At 45.9% G+C, this 22,194-nt stretch overlaps 2 protein-coding genes across 2 annotated transcripts; one reads left to right on the forward strand and one right to left on the reverse strand.

The window, feature by feature from the left end:
* Positions 1-219: 219 nt before the first annotated feature.
* Positions 220-5,606, reverse strand: LOC115393693 (ninein-like). The gene is made up of 4 exons (XM_030098802.1): positions 5,544-5,606; positions 4,666-5,266; positions 367-1,529; positions 220-231 (listed from the first exon to the last, which is right to left on the reverse strand). The coding sequence occupies exons 3-4, from the start codon at positions 1,399-1,401 to the stop codon at positions 220-222; spliced, it is 1,047 nt and encodes a 348-aa protein (XP_029954662.1). The 5' UTR covers positions 1,402-1,529; positions 4,666-5,266; positions 5,544-5,606.
* Positions 5,607-19,535: 13,929 nt separating this feature from the next.
* On the forward strand, positions 19,536-21,504 carry LOC115393694 (glucose-6-phosphatase-like). Its single transcript, XM_030098803.1, has 3 exons — positions 19,536-19,570; positions 20,996-21,111; positions 21,209-21,504. The coding sequence occupies exons 1-3, from the start codon at positions 19,536-19,538 to the stop codon at positions 21,502-21,504; spliced, it is 447 nt and encodes a 148-aa protein (XP_029954663.1).
* Positions 21,505-22,194: the final 690 nt, after the last annotated feature.

Consider the following 22,194-nt stretch of genomic DNA (forward strand, 5'->3'; position numbering starts at 1 on the left):
CTCATTTTAGCAGCAGCAGCAGCCCCCCCACCCCCCCCTCAGCAGCAGCAGCAGCAGCCCCCCCACCCCCAGCAGCAGCAGCAGCTCACCCCCCCTCAGCAGCAGCAGCCCCCCCTCAGCAGCAGCAGCACCCCCCCCCCCCCCCCCCCCCCCCCCCCCCCCCCCTCCCAGCAGCAGCAGGGGTGTGTCTTGAGAGACTGCTGACATCTTCACCGGCCTTCAACATGAAAACTTGTGGAAAAGATGATTGTTTTGTGTTTCTTAGCTTTTTCTTGATTTCTTTCTTCTGTGGAACAAGCGGCCCCAGAAGCCTTTGGGCCGGCTGTCCCCCTCCCCCTCCCTCTCCCCCTCCTCTGCTGCTTTCACCTCCTCCTGCTCTTCAGAAGCTGCTCCCTCTGACTGTCTTATCGCCAGTGCCTCTAATTCGGTCACCTTCCTCTTGAGCTCTTCTCCTTCCTCCAGCACTTCCACCTTGGAAACAGTCATGTTTCCCTCAATGGTGGTGACCACCTCCTTCACCCCAGAGCTGTTCTTTAAATGTAACACCGTCCATCTGCCGAACAAATCCCTCGTCTCCATCACAACAACCTTCTTTGTCTCCTCTGTGGCATTTACAGTCTTTTTTTTCTCTCCTCCTCTGAACAGCTTCCTGAAGCCTCCCTTCAGTTTTCTCCTGGCCTTTATAGTCTCCACCAAGATCTTGTTAGTGTCTTTGATCTTGGTCTTCTCTGCCTGGAGAGTCTGGTTCTGCTCCTGGAGGGTGTGCTTCTCCTCCTGGAGGATGTGGTTCTGCTCCTGCAGGAACTGCTTTTCCTCCTTTAGAGTTTGGTTCTGTTCCTGCAGGGTCTTGTTGTCCTCCTGGAGGATGCGGTTCTGCTCCTGGAGGATGCAGTTCTGCTCCTGGAGGATGTGGTTCTGCTCCTGGAGGATGTGGTTCTGCTCCTGCAGGAACTGCTTTTCCTCCTTTAGAGTTTGGTTCTGTTCCTGCAGGGTCTTGTTGTCCTCCTGGAGGATGCGGTTCTGCTCCTGGAGGATGTGGTTCTGCTCCTGGAGGAACTGCTTCCCCTCCTTTAAGGTCTGGTTCTCCTCCAAAACGGACTGGTTCTGGGCCTCAAGGAACTCGTTCCTCGAATGAAGGAACTGGCTCCTCGCCTGGAGGGACTCGTTTTTCTCCTGGAGGAGCTGGATTCTTGCCTGGAGGACCTCCTTCCCCTCCTGCTGCTCATCCTGCTCCCTCAGAGCAGTTTTCATAGCCAGCATCTCCATTTCTCTGTTGTGAAGCGTCTCCAGGAGCTGGTCGATGTGGGAGCGCATTTCTAGAAGCTCCTGAGGAATGTTGAATCTCCGGCGAGGGTTGCCAGGAAATCCTCTTCTGCCTCTGGGATTCTGACTGTGGGCCATTTCTGAGGCGTGTTTGTCGCTTGTGGCTGAAATGTGGCTGAAATGTGCTGAAACGCGTTGGATATCTCTCAGAGCTGCAGAGCCGCCAGATGTTCTGATGGTATGTGGACCAGATCAGCAGAGCAAAGCTGAAAGGAGCAGAACACATGATGATGTCATCAGAGATGGAACGCGGGATCAAAGCTTCAAAGCTCCGCCCAGTGACGTCACACCCAATGGTTTAACAGTAGCGTGGAAACCCCGCCCCCTTTACGTTTTGTTTTTCGTTTTGGCTTTTTTTTTTTTTTTTGCATGTTTGTCACCCCTAAATCAGATCACAAAATTCAGATCATTCAATACATTTAAATATAAGACCAAGATAACACCATTAAAAAAATAAGTAATGCAGTTTTGATTATTAAGAGAGGAAAAAGAAGCAAACCCACATGGAGAAGTGTGGCGGAACATAATATCTGTGGCCACTAGGTGGAGCTGGCGCTCCATTATGAGGTTGTTGTCGTGTTGTCAGCCTGCAGTAAAGACCGCTGAACCCAAGCTGCCTTCTCAGAGCTTTATTATGGATACTAAATGAGCACGTTGCAACCCACGAGCAACACAAGGCATGAAGCCACAACATGGTGTCGGAAGTTCGACTGCCAAGGGACAAGAGACAGCGGTAAGAGTAAACTAACTCAAGAAAGCTTGAAGCTAACAGGAGCTAGCTAAAACAAAGCAAGCAGTTTAAGCCGCCATCACCGCTTATGCTCACCGGCAATCTGTCTGAGGCGTGGCCTATGGAGTGAAATTAATGCCAAAACCTCTCCAACACAAAAAACGTGTTTTATTCACAGCCGATGATTCACACACAAACTCAGTGTGTTTTGCAAAAGCAAAATGTCATTCACAACTAATGCACTTAGGTGTGTCCATCAAAAAAACGTTCCACAAATTAAAAATATATATATATGCACTTACATTAAAATATTCTTTAAGTGCAAAATAAAATCTTTCAAGATTAATTTTTTTTTCCGAGTACAAAAAACAGTTCTGCGGGTTGGAGAAAAAATTCCGCGGGTTGGAGAAACTATTGGCTCCCCAGCGTCACGTGACTTTTGGCAGCGATTTTGCACCTTCCTGATTCGCATCCGCAGGATTTAGGATTTATTCACAACTGCCAGTGTTGTGTAATTTGCATGCCACGACAGGAGGTGGCGCTGTTGATGCCGTTTAACGCATAGCACCATCCACAACCAGCCAGGACCACAACCGAGTGAGTCAGTCGCCCCAGAACAACGCGCCCTGAGCAGCCAACAGGTGAGTTTGTGGTCATTGTTGATGAAAAATTTAATTATCTTCGTGGGTACATGTCATTTTTGTCACTGCCGGAGCTAACCCATGTTGTGGTGTCCGTGGTGTTAGCTGGTTGCTAGCGTTAGCCACGCTAGCTCAGGGCAGTAGTGGCAAAGCAAACACTCTTTCCTCCTCTTCTTTATAGATTACTGTTGAATTTATATCATAATTGTCCTCACTCATAGGAGATCGACTTTGAGAGTACATTGTAACTGACCTCATGTTAAAAGTCATAATGGGCAAGTGTGTTTTTCAGGAGAGCTGCTGATGAAGTGAATGAACCTCATCCAGACTGCGCTCCTGTCATCACATCTCAACACACGGAGGTGAAAGCTGCGGAAAGATTCCAACGGAGAAAAAGGAGACAGGAGAGTGTGACGGCAGTTAATGCAGCTGCTGCACCTGAACCTCACACACCTGATGTGTATCAAGCTCCACAACAGAACGACATGGTGGAGAATGAGCAGTGTGTCAGTTGTAAACGAATGAATGGTGAAATTAAGTCCATGTGTGCTGAGATGAACCGCTTGTTTTGTTTATCTTGTTTATATGTGACCAACTTCTGTTTTTCTGTAAATAAAATTGATGGCTAACAGTCTTCCTCTGCTTAATTCTAATATTTATCCTGAACATTTCATTCTGTCAGGACAGGTAAATCTCCTCAGCTGTTACTGCTCATATGGTGACAAAAACCAGCCTCTGCTTTAATAAGTTAATAAGACTATGGTGAAATTAAATGTTGTAGCTCAGTAGCCATTTATGAAACTTCATTTTAATGGGAAATCCTCTGTGAGACTGCGCCATTTACCCATGCTGCAATAATGTCACCATTTCTGGTTTCACTGTTAAAGTTACAGTTCAAATAAGGTGCAAAAGTCTGTGCAAACAAATATCACTGCAACTATATAAAGTACGATTAGATTGTGCATAAACAAATAACACTGCAAATAAAATAAAGGAAAACATTGTGCACCTTGCAGTCCACAGTAGTCCACACAACTAAGTCACAAAACTTAGCAGCTGTCACAAAGAATTCAGTCTGTCTGGCTGTAGTATTTCTGTGTCTGGCTGTAGTATTACTGTCTTCTTCAAGACAAAATGCCATCACTGAATCCAGACAAAAGTTTGTGCCCTGACAACCTGTAGCGCCGTGCTGCTGCGATGCTTTGATGGACATTTCACTTCCAGGCAGCCTTTTCCACAACAGGAGCGGTAAGTGAGCCCAGCCGGGTCTGAAAAGGGTCCAGCTGGTCTCCGTACGGTCCGTCGCCTTTCTGTTTTGGTTCATTTCTCCTTGTGTTTAATTCTGTCTTGTTGCAGCACAGTACATGATCATTTACTGTAAACACTGTAAACGTGAACGCGCACAGCGCCACCTCCTGTTGTGGCATGCAAATTACACAACACTGGCAGTTGTGAATAAATCCTAATGGCGCGTTTCCACCTCCCCTACTCTACTCGGCTCGACTCCGCCCCACTTTACTCTACTCGACTCTACTCGGTCTGGTTGTGTCTCCACCGGCCCTGTTTGTCTCCCTGGAAACCCGTCAGTGGGCGGGGAAATCAGACGGTGAACACTCCGCCCCTCAGTGGATGTAAACACGCTGAAGCAGGACACAGAGGCCGTCATGTTTCTTTTGGCTGTTTTTTTTCTTCTTCTTGTGGCAGAATGAATGGGGGGGATAACCAAAATTCAACCAAATCAAAGACAACGCCACCTGGGGGCTTGCACCCCAGGATCTCAAATGCTAAACCAAATTAAACCAAAAAAAACAAGGGCTCGCAGGTTCAAAGGATTCACTGGGACAGGAGACGTGAGTTCAAATTAAAACAAACTTTATTAAATTCCTAATGTTAAAATCAACAGACTAACTCAAAATAAATGGGGTTTGAGGCCTGCCAAACAAAACCAAACTGGACAGGGCTGGGGCTTACCACGACAGCGGTAACAGAAAGGGGGGAGGATCCAAAAACACACAGCACCCGTGACACGCAAACCAAAAAGTGAAAACGGAACCACCACCAGGGAACCGCTGCCGCTCTGGGGGCCCCAGCACCTGTCAAAAGAAAAGAAAATCAACAATTAAACTCACAAAATGATGGCAGCCCTCATACCCTGAAAACAAAAACCCAATACCTAAATATTCAAACGAAAAGAGGAACAAAGTAATTTATACGAAATGAAAAAAACAAATCATTACAAAATAACAAGAACCAAAGGGATAGAACAGAAAACAATAAAGCAACGTAATCACTATTAAACGCAATCGAACAGAAGAAGGAAAAAAAGAGGAAAATCAGAAAGAAAAGTGCATCTGCATTTCTAAAAATGCCCAAGCACGGCGCATGCCCAAGCTCCTAGGCTCGATGCAGGAGAGCCACACTTCTCAAGGAGCCTGGGTGGTCCATCAGGCCCTAGGGCAGCAGGGTGTACTGAGGAGGCCGTGGTGCGACGAGCAGGTGTCAAGCACATCCAAAGAAGGAGAGCCAAAACAGCAGTAAAGCCCGGGGTCAACTGCAGCTGATGACTGCACCACTGTAAAACAAACCATGAAATCACACCAAAATAATGAAATTAATCTAAACAATAAATCACTGTTCCCTACTGAGGAGGGATTGGCACTCCTGGCAGCATGAAGGAGAGCATACACAGCCCGATACAGCAGTGGCGGCGGCTGCAGGAAACACACCGCTCCCACACAGACTCCAGGGCAGTCCAGCTCCCAGTCAATTCACAGCTGTGAAACGCAGGGCTGGGGTAAATACACTGCTGAGGCTGCTAAGCGGACGAAAGAGAAACAGGACATGCGTACCTTTGTGGGAGGCCAAACACTATCCTGCACAGACACGCTGTCAGGACAGCAGCCACATGTCTGTCAGTCCCATGAAGGAGGAAGAGGAAGAGGAAGGGCGGAGCAGGGATATTTATAGACGCACAGTAATTAGAAGCCACACTGCCTCAAGTGGAGGGGAGTGCAACTCCCCACCATGCCACATCCTGTTTTTTCGTTGTAAGAAGAGAGTCATAAAATGTTACAAACAGCAAGAAATAATGTGAAAGATCAGTAGGGAAGGGTCTGGAAGGCCCTGCAGCCGAATCAAGCCCAAGATGAGACGTGAGGAGCCGGGAGGAGACGACAGCTCCAGGTGAGTTACCAATGCAACTGCAGCTATTAAGAGAAGTTTGTGCTTTAAATTATTTGCAATATTCTAACACCAGGTCACGTTTAGCATTAGCTTATTAGCAATTAGCAGTAGCTTCAGCAATTAAAGAGCATTTCTGTTCTGTTGTCAGCAGCTCAGAGGAGTCTTTTAAATGCTAAGATGAAATTTCAGATGCACGGTTGAACATGCATTTAGTGCACACAACAAACCCAGGAAAAGTAATAACAATTCAACAATTAAATTAATAGCCCCTCTTCAATGATTAGCATTGCTGTGACAGAGGATCCAGGTTCTCAACACCGTTCCCTACATCAAGTTGTCATGAAACTATAAGCAGGCTGGAACAAACAAAGCTTTGTAACTATTGATATTTAAAAAGTGTAAATGGCCATAATGTTATTTTATTGTGTTTTAATTTGTATTAAATGGAAAACGAAACGGGTAAAAAGACAAAGGGCTGGACAAATATGGATTTGAATATTGTTGAGTAATGTGTGATTCATTTTGTATATTTTATATTCTTTGCATTTGAAAAGACGACCCGGAATTTACCTGCGCGCGATCTTTAAATGCGTCCGCTCGGCTGTCAGCTGTTTTGTTTGACACAGCTGTCAGGCAGCCGCTGCTGCTTCACTTGGAGTTTGCATTCTTTGGAGAGCGCAGCGAGGTAAATCGGGGAACTTATAATTGTGAAACGTTTAATATCTGATTGCACTGTGAAATGTTGATTTAAAATGTTTATCTTTTTTTTTTGTTTTGTCTGCATGCATGTTTTAAAATACAGTTTCACGGTGCCGCAAGCAACGCATCCTGAGTGAAATAAAGAAACCTTGCGCATCAGTATGAGCTCACGCCTCGTCACTCCAAGGTCTGCTGCAGTGAAACTCGACGCTGAAGTGAACTTCATCACTACAAAGTGAGACTCAACGCTTCACCTGGGTCTTCTGCAGTACTGCTGATCTACACGCTGCTGTCATCGCAATCTGCGGACGCCGACGTGCTCCTCGTTGATCTGCAGGATCACAGGCAAGATGGAACAATGACAGCAATCTGAACGGAGGCTGCAGGCGCAGTGAGAGACTGGTAAATTTATTTACCAAAACGAACTGAGGTACTGACTTCATCGACCTGAAACGGACTGAGTTGCTGCACGCCATGATGTCATTCAAGTCATTTCTGGTTTCAATGATCGTGAAACAAGCCAAAGGTGCATGAAACTTTTGATCAACTTTAAGGTTAAATTCAGTCTGAAGGTTTGGGCATAAGTTTTATTTAATGATCCTGTTTAGTTACGTCTTTGGGAGCCCTTTTTGTGAAGCCGATCTGATTGATCTACGTAAAATATTTCACCTCACTCATGGTGGCTTGTGGAAGTGATATTCAGAGGCTGAAGCATAGTCTGGTGCGTAGTATTGTAATCAGCCATATCACAGATTCATCCAAGCATAAAATTCCACAAAATGTCAGCATCAGAAAGGGTGAAAGAAAGTCTTAATGAAAATCAGGAAGATATTCCCAGTAGGGATGTTCGTGAGCGGCAACTTACAGAAAAAGGAAAACAAATGCGGGATGAAGCAGCTAAAAAACACTTAAAGAGCTTCTTTAAGGCTTATGAATCCTGGAAGGTGATAGCCAGAAACTCCAGAACAAGACTAAAGAATTTCTGTGGAACTGAGGATTTGGAGAAGATGAACAAACAAATTCAAAGTGCATATGATCATGTGAATCAAAATTATGAGCCACTCCAACGCAACTCCCTAAATAATGATAATGTTGTGCAGAAAATGGACGCTTGTAATACTCTCACAACAGAAATATGTGATCTTGTCAGCAAACGACTGGAAGCGGAGCCAGATAAAACCACCTTTAAGGCTGAAGTTGAAAAGCAAAGAGTGCGCATGATGTTAAACCGTGACGAATATGCTTCAATATTTGGTGGTACAAACACAGAAACAGTTCTCTCTGAAAACTCGGACAACTCGTCAGCCATCTCCAAAACCTCAAGTAAGCGAGCAGATGCAGAAGCTGATCTTGCAGCTAAATTAGAACAAATAAGGTCCATGCAGGAAATAGAAGCTCAGAAAACTAAACTCAGTAAGCTTGAAACTGACTGGAAGCTGCATGAATCACAAATGATTGTTCAAATGAAGGAAAGGCAAGCTGAAGTTGACATGAAATTAGAGGAAGAGAAAACAAAACTAAAAATGCTGGCAGCACAGATGGATGTCAACGTGGCTGCAGCTCGTGTTCGAACTTACAATCAGATTGAAGGCAATGCAGGAGGGGAGTGCAATATCTCAACGTGTGCTGTCAACAGTGTTGGGAATAACGGCGTTAGAATAAATGGCGTTAGTAACGGCGTTATTTTTTTCAGTAACGAATAATCTAATTAGTTACTTTTCCCATCGTTGCAACGCCGTTACCGTTACTAAGAATATGAAGTGGCGCGTTACTACTGACTGAATGAAGCGCGAGTGTCCGCTGCTGCCGCACACATCAGCTGCAGGAGAGAGCAGGGAGGACGGGGGAGAGGGGAATGGAGGGGGGGGGAGATGAAGACGCGATGATGATTGGTTGGTGGGCGGGCATGCCCTGCCCACGTGTCTCAGTCGCTGCACGCGCTGACCGGTAAACACAACAAGACAGAGACAATGGGGTATTTTCACAGCTTCACTACTTCCTGAAAATAGCTGTGCACATTCATTTCCTGTCTTACATTATTGGCCAAACTGATTAATCCAGGTGTGTCTGGTTTAGACTGCTGCAACAAGACACACCTGGATTAATCATTTTGGCCAATAATGCAAGACAGGAAATGAATGTGCACAGTTAATTTCAGGAAGTAGTGGAGCTGTGAAAATGGCCCATGGCGTTGAGCTCGAGCCCAGGACATAGAAAGGTAGCGTTCTGAAACTGGAAGCCTCACTGGAAGACTTTATCCACGTCTGCCACATGCTAGCATGACACTTGTTGCTGCTGCTGCTAACCCGACCCCGAGTCCAAACGCAGCAGGAGGGAGAGGGGCCGCTCTGTTAAAGCTGGGGTTGGCGATCTTGGAAAACTAGCGTTAGCATGTAGCATCTCCCCAAGGCTCCGCCTGGCTAGCTCCGCCCAGCTCCTACCCCATTGGAGGAGCTCCCGTTGGCAACGGAGACGCGGAGACGTTCGCGGCGCGTGCGGTGCGCGCGGCACTTCCGCGTCCAGTGCGTTCCTGGCGTAACCTGTCCTCAGCGCTTCGTTTCTTCGTTTTTCTTTATTTGCACAAGGTATGGCGCACTGAACGGTGAGTGAATCTCCAAACATTCGTCTCCGCCGTTCTGCAACGACGCTCCGTCCTTCTACGTGCGCACTGAACCAGAGTCAGTGCAGGCGTACATGTACGCGCAGGGGGCAGGTCGAATGGCGAAGGGATTTGATTGGTTTAAAAAAAGGTGTCCCCTCAAGACTATTGGTTGCTGTTTTTCCTGTTTTACTCCTGCTGTAGATAGCGGATATTTTCCAAACTACTTTAAAAACACGCTATGAATTGCTTCCCATCAGGTCCTAAAGATCATTTTAACCAGTATTTAAAAAAATGTATCTCATTCAAATCGCCAACCCTAGCTTTAAAACAAGCAACCAGCAGGCGACCAGAGCCGAGCTGAACACACTGACTGCAGGTCCACTGGAACACAGTAGGCCTAATGTACAGTTACAGAGATTTGCAATACTTAATGGCCAGAAGTTTACATTTGTGTTTTCTTAACAGGCTGCAATTTAGTTCAAATAAATACTAAATGTTCTAAAATACTGTATAAAGTGTTTTTATTCTTCAATCAGTTGATATAAACATCTTTGATGTTATAGATGTTATAGAATGTGGTAATGTGTAGAACATGAAAAAATAACGTCAGTTACTTTGCTGAGTAACTAATTACTTTTTCAATGAGGTAACTGAGTTACTAACTCAATTACTTTTTGGGAGAAGTAATTTGTAATTCTAACTAATTACTTTTTTAAAGTAACTTGCCCAACACTGGCTGTCAAGACAACCTCACCTATGGATTTGAATGGACAACGCAGCACAGCAGCCATGTTACCCTAGTCACAGGAATCTTCACAGAATCTAACAGCCAGCTTAGCTGAAGCAATTGCAAGCTCTCTTACTTTGAATCGTCTGCCCGTTCCCGAACCAACTATGTTTTCTGGTGACCCATTAAGATTTATAGATTTCAAAACGTCATTCACCACGCTAATTGACAAAAGGCCTATTCCTGTGTGTGAAAAAATGTTGTATCTGAAAAGTTACCTCACGGGAGAGGCACGGAAAGCTGTTGAAGGATTTTTCTACAGGAGCTCTGAAGATGCTTATGAGGGGGCCTGGTCTGTTTTAAAGGAAAGGTATGGAAATCCTTTTGTGGTTCAGAAGGCATTTCGAGATAAGCTCATGAGGTGGCCTAAGATTGATGCAAATGATCCCCTTGCACTCAGGGATTTTGCGGACTTCTTAAAGGGCTGTGCAGAGGCTATGCCCCATGTCAAAGGTCTGTCTATTCTGAATGATTGTGAAGAAAATCATAAACTTTTGAGAAAGTTGCCGGACTGGGTTGTACGCAAGTGGAGCAGGATTGTTGTGGAAGAACTTGATGCATCCGGGGAGTACCCCACCTTTGATTGCTTTACTGAGTTTGTGCAGAAAGAGGCTCATATAGCCTGCAATCCTATCGCTTCTCCGTGGCTGTTCAATTCTAGATCGTATGATGACAAACACTCTAAGAGAGTAAAGGCTCTTAACACCAATGCTAAAAGATCATACATCAGAAAGTCTTGTTCACAGGCCAAAACTGCCATGTCTCATCTGCATAAATGAGCTTCATGGCATAGCGAAGTGCCCGGTCTTTGCTTCCAAGTCAATGGGAGATAAAAGAACATTTATACATCAGCATCATTTGTGCTTCAGTTGTCTGTGCAAAGGACATATGACGAAGGACTGTAGAACCAAACATATCTGTTTTGAGTGTGGCCGCCGCCATCCCACCTGTCTGCATGAGGAACGGGAGTCTGAGAGTGTGACAAGCAGAATCACTGCCCCTATGGAAGGAGAAACAGGGCAGGAGGTCCACAGGGCCTTGTCACATGCCCTGGTCCATCAAGCTTCTGTCACCTCCAGTGTTGTTCCAGTTTTCGTGTCATCTGCTAAGGAACCTCAGAAGGAGATTCTTACATATGCACTTCTTGATACTCAGAGCGATTCAACCTTCGTTTTGGAAGGCCTTGTCAGAGAGCTGGAGGTTATGACTCAACCTTTACAGTTGAAACTTAGCACGATGACTGCCGTTGACACAGTAATATCTAGTCAAAGTGTGTGTGGTTTGCGTGTTAGAAGTTTTCATTTTGAAAGGCACATACAGTTGCAGCAGGCGTACACACGTGACTTTATTCCTGTCAACAAGTCCTGCATTCACCACCAACCAAGATGTAGGAGCCAATTAGCACCGGAAGTATAAATAGGAAGTAATCACGACCTGACAGGTGTTGCTGCCCGTGAGAGGAAACACGGTTTTGGCCGCTGTCGCTGCTGCCTCGCCATCGCTGTGTGGTTCGTATCCTGTGGTGAATTTTGTAAGAAGTGGAAATAAATGGACATATTTCATTGACGCAAACAATCGCCTCAGCTACGTTATTCACTCCATTCAAGTGCCAGCGTGTCAGCCGAAAACTCCGGGTAGAAGCCGTAGGGGCTTCAAGCATAGGCTTTGCCCCTACATTCAAGTCAAAACCGTTTCCTCATAAGGAGGTTACAAGGACTAAGAACTCTGGTGGAAAGCCGCATGTGGATCACGCTGTGAGCAGCACACCTGTCAGCGCGCCGCACTGGTGTCGGAGAGCGCACCAGACAGGAGAGACGTGGCTGAGTGCACGATTGGAGAGTGCACGCAGGAGCTCACCCGTCGGGGTGGAGGTGCCACAGGGGCACCTGGTTCGCTCACCTCCCGGAGAGGACACTGGAGGGCCGGACGCCACATCAGCGGAGCCAGGTTTGCTCACCTGCCGGAGAGCGCGCCGGAGTGGAGGTGCGTCACCGCGGCGCTGCGGAGCTCACCTGCCGGAGAGGACACCGGAGGGGCGGACGCCACATCAACGACGCCTGATCTGCTCACCTGCCGGAGAGGACACCGGAGTGGAGGAGCCCCGCTTCGCGGCATCGTTGGGCACGGAGGCCGTGGAGGAGCGGAGTCGAGCAGCGGAGTGGCGAGCGGCCGCTGCGGTGCGGCAGTGAGCGTCGGAGACGGGGCCTGGCAAGGAGCCAGGTGTGCCTTTCTTTAATTGTGCAGCGCTGAGGACGCCGTGGGATTTCTTTTGAATGGATCATGGAGCTGACTCTTCTGGACAAGGTATGGAGAGCGCTACCATATGATAATTGGCCATAAAACTTAGTGTGCACACATTACTTGCATAAACCCAAACCTTGGTTGTGGAAGCAAATGAACAAAACACAACGACGCTGCAGCATTTCTTTTTGTTGATTGACTCTGACTATTTTGTTTAAATGGAAAAGCGTGTCGTACAAGACGCACATTCTGGTGTGAACGTGTCCACAGTTCGTGCACTGGACGCAGTGACCAGCTATAGTGACACACAACTGACTAAAAGATTGCCAAAGCTTTCTGCCAAAGCTCTTGCACATAAATTGGAGTGTTTGCAGCATGACAGAAAGGGTAAACTGAGCAAAGCTTCTCAGTTAAGAGACAAGATACAAGGTTGGATGCAAGAATGCAAAGTGGGAGATGTGCAAAGTGGTCTTGATCATTTACTTTAGTTATGTACTGAAATAAGGTTAATTCATGGTTCTGTTTTGAGTTTATTGCCACATGTTGAGAAAGAGCGACATGAAATATGGTTTAAAGCGAAAATGATGTTCAATGATGAGTTTATTGTCAACACTCAGGGCTGGTTGTCAGGTGATGGTGTGCGTGAAAGTGATGCAGTCAGTCATGAGGGGAGAGTGTCTCATCAGGATGACATCAATCCCAACGACAGTGTTTCGAATGCGGGTAAAATCAGGAACAAAAGTACATCCAGCTGCAGGTCAAGCACAACTTCCTCTGCACGAGTTAAAGCTGCTGCCGAGAGAGCTGCACTTCTCGCTCGCATGTCATCGTTAAAGGAGCGACATGCACTGGAGGAACAAGAACAACAAATAAGGAGGAAAAGAGAGCAAGAACGACATGCACTGGAGGAAGAAGAACAACAAATAAGGAGGAAAAGGGAGCAGGAACAACGTGCACTGGAGGAACAAGAACAACAAATAAGACGGAAAAAAGAGCAACTTGAACTGGAAACCGAGCTGGCTGCCTCCACTGCTAAGCTGGAAGTTCTGCAGTTCTCGGATCAAAGAAGTTCTTCTCATGGATCAGCAGATGGCATGAACTCTTACTTGGAGAAGGAGAAAAGGAAAATGACAACAAGCAACACTCTTGACCCTATGGCAAAGGAATATGAACCTGCAGCTTCAAAACAAACGCACACAGAGAAGAAACAATCAGCAATGGTCACAAAACCTAAGAGAACAGACACTCAAGAAAGACGTGCTGAATATGTGTGCTGACACACAACAGCAAAGATCTTTAAACCCAACAACAGCTTCACAACCTGGTGCAACAGCAGCTTGGTTAAAGAAAGCAGACGCTCAATGTATGGATCAACTGCAAAACAATCAAATACCTGCTGGAGACGTTGTAACCATCATGCATAGACAAAATGAGATCCCAAGCGCTCTTGTACATCAGCAGCGTTTACTGTCCCTGCCTGCACGGGACATTCCGGTGTATGAAGGTGATCCACTCCAGTACAAAGCTTTCATTAAAGCATTTGAACAAGGTGTTGAGGACAAAGCCAGTAGAGCTGACTGCTTGTACTATCTGGAACAGTTTACAGCAGGACAACCTAAGGAACTGGTTAGAAGCTGTCAGCACATGGCTCCTGAGCGTGGATACATCGTCGCGAAAGCTCTGCTACAAGAACATTTTGGCAATGAGTATAAGATTGCAAGAGCGTACATTGAGAAGGCTCTAGCCTGGCCAGCTATAAGGGCTGAAGATCTCAAAGCCATGCAAGCTTATGCCATGTTCTTGCGTGGTTGCTGTAATGTTATGGAGGAGCTGGATTACATGATAGAGCTGGACATGCCGACCAACATGAAACTGCTTGTGTCAAAGCTACCATTCAAACTCAGGGATCAGTGGAGATGCAAAGCACATGATATTTTTGAAGCCACAAATGACAGGGCTCATTTTGTGGATGTGGTTTCCTTTTTGGAAAGACATGTAAGAATTCTGTCTGATCCGATCTTTGGAGATCTGGAATATGCCTCAAAACCCACAGTTGGTGTGAGGAATCTCAACATGAAACCTCAGTCAAAGATAAGAATGAAAGGAAGTACCTTTGCTGTGACTGTGGAAGCCGTGGATGAGAAACTGGTTACAAATGTCAAGAAAAAGGAGATCTTGAGTTGTCTTTACTGTTCACGTGCTCATCTGTTGGAGAAGTGTAATCAATTTAGGAAAAAGAAGCACAGAGAAAAGATCCACTTCTTAAAGGAAAAAGGAGTGTGTTTTGGGTGTCTGTGCTCTGGTCATTTAAGCCGTGAGTGTACCAAACGCTTGTGCTGTGAGGTCTGTGAACAACAGCATCCGACTCTGCTTCACATCGAAAAGCCAAGCGAACAGTGTGAACAAATAACTGGTTTATCAGAGACAAAATTACAGGTTCCTCCTCAGCTGTGTGGTCGTACAGGGGCTGGTCAAGAGAGATGCTTACTTTCCATCATTCCAGTACATGTTAAATCAGCAAAGGGAAATGAGATCATAAAGACTTATGCCTTTTTAGATCCTGGCAGTACGGCAACCTTTTGTTCTGAAAATCTCATGCGAAGGTTGAAGATGACGGGAACAAGAACTCATTTTCTGCTAAAAACCATGGGACAGGAAAGGCTTGTTCCGTCCTATTCTTTGGTCGGTCTGGAAGTGTCGGGGCTGGAAGCTAATAATTTCTATTCTTTGCCAAAGGTCCTCACACAAAAGCAAATTCCAGCCTCTTCAGATAACATCGCCACCACTGCTGACTTAAAAAGATGGTCTTACTTGTCTAGGATACATATCCACAACATACACGCTGACGTTGACTTGTTGATAGGTAGCAACGCTCCCAAGTTACTGGAACCATGGGAGATTGTCAACTGCTGTGGAGATGGCCCATATGCTATAAGAACAGTGTTAGGTTGGGTCATTAATGGTCCTTTAGGTGATAATGGTGAGAGCAATAAAGTCAAGCGTTCTTCTTTTGTTGTCAGCAGGATTTCTGTGACGACACTCGAACACATGTCAAACAGTCAAGGCAAACATGACTTCAATGAGAAGACATCAGTGGGCATGGAACCCTCTGCAGTGGTGCAGGATGTGAGGTACTCCTCGAAGTTTCCATTCAAAGAACCTGATGTTCAACTTCCAAGTCAATTTGCTATGGAAAAGCATAGACTTCATGGACTGAAGAAGTTTCTGAAAATTCCAGAGCTGTACAAGAAACATTCAGCATACGTCAATGAGGTGACTGAAAAGGGATATGCTGAAGCTGTACCTCAGAAGCGAGCTGTGAAACTCTGTATTGACGGAGACAATGAGGAAAGAAGAGAAGCTGTACAGGTGTCTTCTGAGAAGCAGAAGTCACCAGTCATGTTTCCAGAGAAGAAAGTGGCCCACAGCAATCTGAGACAGAAGCAGCAGATTGAAGCGCATCCAAGTGTGTTGTTCAAGAAACGCCTGGATGTCACTAACAAAGAGCTTAAAGATGAGCGCCATTGTTATGCCCTCCTGCAAAAACTCAGCTTGCAGGACAAAAGCCATCTGAAATTCCTTCTGAATGAAGCAACATCACAATCAACTGATGTTCACCTGAAGCTTGCAGATGTTTATAAGAAGATCGACACAGAGAGGAGCTGCTTCTCCAGACAGGTGGACAAGCTTGGTTGCAGACATGAGGATGATGCTGTCAGAGACACAAAGTTCACTGTCGACTTGCGATTCCAGCTGAAGCAGGTGCAAAGATGGTTCAAGGACCTGGCAGCTGTGCTAGACAAACTGAGAGGCGAGTTGCAAAGCAGAAGGAAAGCGAAAGAAGAGGACCGCACAAGGAGGTCTGAACTTGAGAGGGAGCAAGAGGCAATCGCCAAATATCACATTGATATGGAAAATTCAATGGATCAGAAATGGGGAAAAACCTGTTCTTTGGAGATGGAACATAAGCAGTCTGGATGCCAAAGGATGTAAGACTCAAAGAATACTGATGTGTGCATAAATGCTCTCCATCGGTTCAGCAGAGGAAAAGGAATCTTGTAGCTGGTGGTGTTATTCACGTCATCATGGATGTCTCAGGTTTTCGTGGTGCAAAGTACTACAGTTGTCATGGCAAATGGGGTCAATTTCTCTGTCAAGTTACAGACGAAAACTAGTGTGATGGAAGACCTGTGACAAAGCTGTGTTTATTGCACGAAGTATGAACAGCTATGGTTTATATTATGATTTAAGTTATTTATGTTATGGCTCCTTGTATAACCTGTGTTGGAATTGTTATGTTTATGCACCAGTAACAATTAGGGGCTGGTGTGTAGGAGCCAATTAGCACCGGAAGTATAAATAGGAAGTAATCACGGCCTGACAGGTGTTGCTGCCCGTGAGAGGAAACACGGTTTTGACCGCTGTCACTGCTGCCTCGCCATCGCTGTGTGGTTCGTATCCTGTGGTGAATTTTGTAAGAAGTGGAAATAAATGGACATATTTCATTGACGCAAACAATCGCCTCAGCTACGTTATTCACTCCATTCAAGTGCCAGCGTGTCAGCCGAAAACTCCGGGTAGAAGCCGTAGGGGCTTCAAGCATAGGCTTTGCCCCTACACAAGACCACAGCCTTGCAGTGGCCTCATATTAAACATCTTGCTGATAAGTTTCCACCACTTCAAGATTGTGATGTGGGACTATTAATTGGGTGCAACTGTCCTTCAGCTTTAGCCCCACTCAAAGTCATCAGGGGTGTTGGAAGTGAGCCGTTCGCACAGAAGACGGAGTTGGGATGGAGTATAATAGGCGCGGTAAATCCTCATCTTGACAGACAGGGTCCTGGACTCTTAAGGAAGGAGAGCGTTCAAAAGGAACTCCAACCATCATCTGACCTGATGGTTGGCGACCCAGAGGTCAAAACCGTCCAGGCCTTTGCCACAACAGCTCGTGAGAGTGTAGATGTGCTTGATCGTTTGTCGAGATTCTCTTCCTGGGCGACACTTCTTAAGGTGGTGGCAAGAATCAAGAGGCTGTCTTCAAAAAGGAAATGTCACGCAGGTGTTGTGACAGTCAAGGAGCGTGAAGTTGCTGCTGAAGCAGTGATAAAGCTTGTCCAAAACCAGGCTTTCAATAGAGAGATGAAGTTACTTCCTTCCTCTAGTTCCCTCTTTCATCTTGATCCGTTTCTGAAGGAGGGCCTGTTGCGTGTTGGTGGGAGATTTAAATCGTCCTCTCACAGTGGAGAGTTCAAGCATCCGCTAATTCTCCCAAGGGACAGTCATGTCACTCAACTTATTATATCTCATTGTCATCTTCAAGTGTGCCACCAAGGCAGGAGTCAAACCCAGATGGAGCTCAGGTCAAATGGGTTTTGGATTGTTGGCTGCAGCAAGCTGGTTAAACAATTGATTCAAAGGTGTGTGCAATGCCGGAAACTGAGGCGTCCAGTTGAAGAACAACAGATGGTGGAGCTTCCAAGGGAGCGTGTTGAGGCATCTGCTCCATTCACATACTGTGGGACGGACTGTTCGAGGCCTTTTGCTGTTGAGAGGAATCATAAAGAGAATCAACAGAAGCGAAACTACCTTCTAAACATTTCAACCAAACAGAAGTGGCATGCGGCTCAGCGCAATCTCAGAGTGAATGATGTGGTCATCATAAAGGAACATATCCTCCCACGCAACCAGTGGCAATCGGGACGGATAGTAGAAGCGACCGTGGATAGTGATGGCCTGGTGCGAAGAGTGAAGCTACAAGTTGGATTAAAGGATTCAGGAAAGCTTGGAATAAAAGCTCCGGTCATAGAAAGACCAATTCAAAAATTAGTGCAGCTTCTTGAAGGCCAGTGATAAAAGCACATATGCACTTTATATTTTAAATGTCTAGCCCTGCATATTATGTAATCTATAGCGCGATTGGCACAATTTGAAGATTTTAAGGGCCTTCTTTTTCTTTTCGTTCTTCTCATTTTGGGTTAGAATCATTCATAAATATATTGGCTGTTATGAATGATTGGTGGGAGGGTAAATGGCCATAATGTTATTTTATTGTGTTTCAATTTGTATTAAAGGGAAAACGAAACGGGTAAAAAGACAAAGGGCTGGACAAATATGGATTTGAATATTGTTGAGTAATGTGTGATTCATTTTGTATATTTTATATTCTTTGCATTTGAAAAGACGACCCGGAAGTTACCTTCGATCTTTAAATGCGTCCGCTCGGCTGTCAGCTGTTTTGTTTGACACAGCTGTCAGGCAGCCGCTGCTGCTTCACTTGGAGTTTGCATTCTTTGGAGAGCGCAGCGAGGTAAATCGGGGAACTTATAATTGTGAAACGTTTAATATCTGATTGCACTGTGAAATGTTGATTTAAAATGTTTATCTTTTTTTTTTGTTTTGTCTGCATGCATGTTTTAAAATACAGTTTCACGGTGCCGCAAGCAACGCATCCTGAGTGAAATACAGAAACCTTGCGCATCAGTATGAGCTCACGCCTCGTCACTCCAAGGTCTGCTACAAAAAGAAATGAGAAAAATTAACCACTGGGGTGACTGGTCATGTCTTGCCTGGTGATGTTTTAAGGTGTTAAGGCGATTATAATTATAAATTTAATTATTATAGATGATCTTTGTGGAATTAGTTGTATTATTAATAGTACCAGTAGTAGTCATGATAACTCATAATATCTATTGAAAAGTCAAAATGCCATCTTTATTTTGATCTAATTTCATTGCATACACTGTGTTTCTTTCAGAGGTTCTGTCCTATCAGGACCGGCTGGACCAGGCCTGTCTCTGGACCCACATCTGAGCTGCAGTGGTGGATGAAAAGGTTCCAGCTTCTCAGCTGAGCGGTGGAGGGATGTTCCTGGTTCAGCAGCGCCGGAGGCCACAGGTGGAGTGGTGAAGATGTAGAAGCAGGAAATGGGATCCAGGATGTTCTGATGCTCCATCTGATCAATCACTATTAAGGACGACTGAGTTTTGAACAGATTGTTACTGTAATCAGTTAAACCAGCGTTGATCAATTGTAAAGACATAAAAACTGCTTTTTACTGCAGCATAAAAGTATGTTGAAAATAATGATTGCTGATCTAAGTTCACTGAATATTGCCCTTTGTGTTTTTTCAACCTGTCATTCAATAAATTTGTTGTGCTTCTGCAGATCTGTTGTTTCCATACATGATTCAAAATATTTCACGTAACAATTTTGTCATATTGTTTACAACAGCAGAGAGTAAACCGAGCTTAAATAAAAACTGTATTGATAGTTAATATCAATTACAACTCCACAAAAAAAACAAATGCAGTTGTGTTATTAAGGGTTCTCATGGTTCCCGGCCTCCTCCGTGTTGAGCAGGTCCTGTCAGAACCCAGAACAGCCGGACTGAAAGCAGCCTGGCGTCACTCTCTTCCCTCCTGCTCCCTGGATTCTCCAGCCTCGCTGAGGACCAGTTCAGATGTTCGTCTCGCTGGATCCGGTTCTGCCTCTGATGCTCCAGATCCTCAGAAAGGATTTCTGGCAGGACAGCAGAGACGTCTGGCTGGAACAGGGTCCTGGTTCTCTGGCCTAAACAAACAGAGTGATGGAAACTGATATTAAATGTTGTTCAATCCCTCATCATCTTGTAGTTGTGATGGTTTTGTGTAACTACTTAAAATTGCACACTCTTCTACACTTCCCATTACCGCGTTTATACGGGTGTGTGACTTAAAAAATATATAAATATAAAGAAAGATTCAGATGAGCCTTCACATTTCGATTGAGGCTTTTGTCTTGATATCAGTGTTTGTTGCTGAACAGCAACTGGATTTCCCCCCTGTGCAATTTAGAAAATATATGTCCGTGTATTTATAAAGATGTATGTAGAAACAGTTGGAAGGAAACCTACGGTGCAGAGCAGCAGGTGGAGGAGACGGTCCCTGTGCAGGAGGAGGAGATGGAGCTGCTGTCATGGCAGGGAGTCTGGGAGTTCAGATGGAGAGACCAAACTGTCCTCACTGAATGAAACAGAACACACACACACAAAGAACAATAAAGTCAAGTCAGTGTGGTTCAAACTCAGCCCTAACATGTTCTACTCATTTCGAAAGTCCACCTTCCTCCTTCGGAGGGGCTTTAAAATGTGTGTGATGACTTTAGTAGAGCAATGCTCCCAAAAAACTGTTCAAAAAAATGTGTGAGCTTTCAGTCGACATGAGGGCTTTAATATTGACTGTCTCAAGTCGTTTTTTACATAATAATGAAGGGAAAAACACGTTTCATTTCACTACATGAAGGAAAAGAATCAGACACAGAATCTTTATGCATATGCTGAAATTGAAAGTGCCTCAGAAAATAAAACTTTGTCCGGTGGTTATGTTAAATATCAAGCGTGCTATCAGCAGCTTTACTGCTGGCTTTCTGAGTGTGATTACGTGACTTCGAGGACAATGACTGTAAACTCCTGAGAGCAGCAGCGTCTGAACACATTCTTACACAACTCTCAATCCAGATAACTCATTTTTCTACCTTATAACAAACTCTGATCACCAGAAACTCACCATTATGCTCCATCAGCGACTCCAGCAGCGCCGTGGCAGAGTCGTGGTCACGTCCTGGTGTTTACAAGTCGGTGGCCGTAGATTGTCCATCTGATGGAACCATCCCCAGGTCTTTCCAGCCCCGCTCTTTGAGTTCTGGTCCGTGTTTCAGTTTTTCTTGGCACTGGGTTGCGGTTCAGTGGGCTCGTGCTTCAGACTGATCGGCCCCCGGACGACCTTTAACCCTCACACGTTTCGCTCCGTCAGGGCCGTGCAGGTGGGCCTGTGGGGTCTCATGGGCCTAGTGGAGCTGCTGGTCTGCATGTCCAGGGTCTTCATGGCCGCTCACTTCCCTCACCAGGTCATCGCTGGAGCCGTCACAGGTAGCAGGACGTCAGCCGTGAGGCGGCGGAGACGGTTTTCAGGGTGTGAACGGAGTCCAGTAAACAGCCCGCCTGTGTTTTCTGTTTCGGCGAGCAGGCGTGCTGGTCGCCGAGCTGGTCTCCAGGGTCAAGTGGATCTACGGCGCCAGCCTGGCGAGGTACGTGCTGGTGACGCTCTTCCTGACCGGCTTCGCGGTGGGCTTCTACCTGCTGCTGCGCGCCGTGGGCGTGGACCTGCTGTGGACCATGGAGAAGGCCCAGCGCTGGTGCGTGAGGGCGGAGTGGGTGCACCTGGACTCCACGCCCTTCGCCAGCCTGCTGAGGAACATGGGCAGCCTGTTCGGGCTGGGCCTGGGCCTGCACTCGCCGACGATGCTCTATTTGTGGCTTTAAATGAGGAGTCTTCAGCTCCATTTGAGCAACTTTTAATTCCATCTGTTTAATTTGCAAAGAATAAAAAAGTGTGTGCATAATTTTGTTTTGATCACTATCATTAAAAACAGTGGTTTTGATATTTAAGGTTTTCTATATATTCAGCGAAGCAGAAGCTCTGTTATCTACAGTATGAAAAACTTTGAATGGAATAATCGACCAACGCTGGAAATAAAGTTTAGATTGTTGTTTTTTTTTTTCTTTTATTGTTCATAAACTGAGAAAAAAACAGAACAGGAAACAGCAGCTTTGTGTTTTCTAGCAGGTTTTGGGCTCATTTTAGCAGCAGCAGCAGCCCCCCCACCCCCCCTCAGCAGCAGCAGCAGCTCACCCCCCCTCAGCAGCAGCAGCAGCACCCCCCCCCCCCCCCCCTCCCAGCAGCAGCAGGGGTGTGTCTTGAGAGATTGCTGACATCTTCACCGGCCTTCAACATGAAAACTTGTGGAAAAGATGATTGTTTTGTGTTTCTTAGCTTTTTCTTGATTTCTTTCTTCTGTGGAACAAGCGGCCCCAGAAGCCTTTGGGCCGGCTGTCCCCCTCCCCCTCCCTCTCCCCCTCCCCCTCCCCCTCCTCTGCTGCTTTCACCTCCTCCTGCTCTTTAGAAGCTGCCCCCTCTGACTGTCTTATCGCCAGTGCCTCTAATTCGGTCAC

This window comes from Salarias fasciatus, chromosome 8 (assembly GCF_902148845.1).
Source record: "Salarias fasciatus chromosome 8, fSalaFa1.1, whole genome shotgun sequence".
NCBI classification, from domain to species: Eukaryota; Metazoa; Chordata; class Actinopteri; order Blenniiformes; family Blenniidae; genus Salarias; species Salarias fasciatus.

Excerpts from the sequence above, each read along its gene's own strand:
- LOC115393694 (XM_030098803.1), top strand. The coding sequence starts at position 19,536 with ATGGTTCCCGGCCTCCTCCGTGTTGAGCAGGTCCT. Across the intron at positions 19,571-20,995 it reads CTCCGTGTTGAGCAGGTCCT|GGCCGTGCAGGTGGGCCTGT; the intron begins GTCAGAACCCAG and ends TCGCTCCGTCAG. Across the intron at positions 21,112-21,208 it reads CATCGCTGGAGCCGTCACAG|GCGTGCTGGTCGCCGAGCTG; the intron begins GTAGCAGGACGT and ends TTCGGCGAGCAG.
- LOC115393693 (XM_030098802.1), bottom strand. The coding sequence starts at position 1,401 with ATGGCCCACAGTCAGAATCCCAGAGGCAGAAGAGGATTTCCTGGCAAC.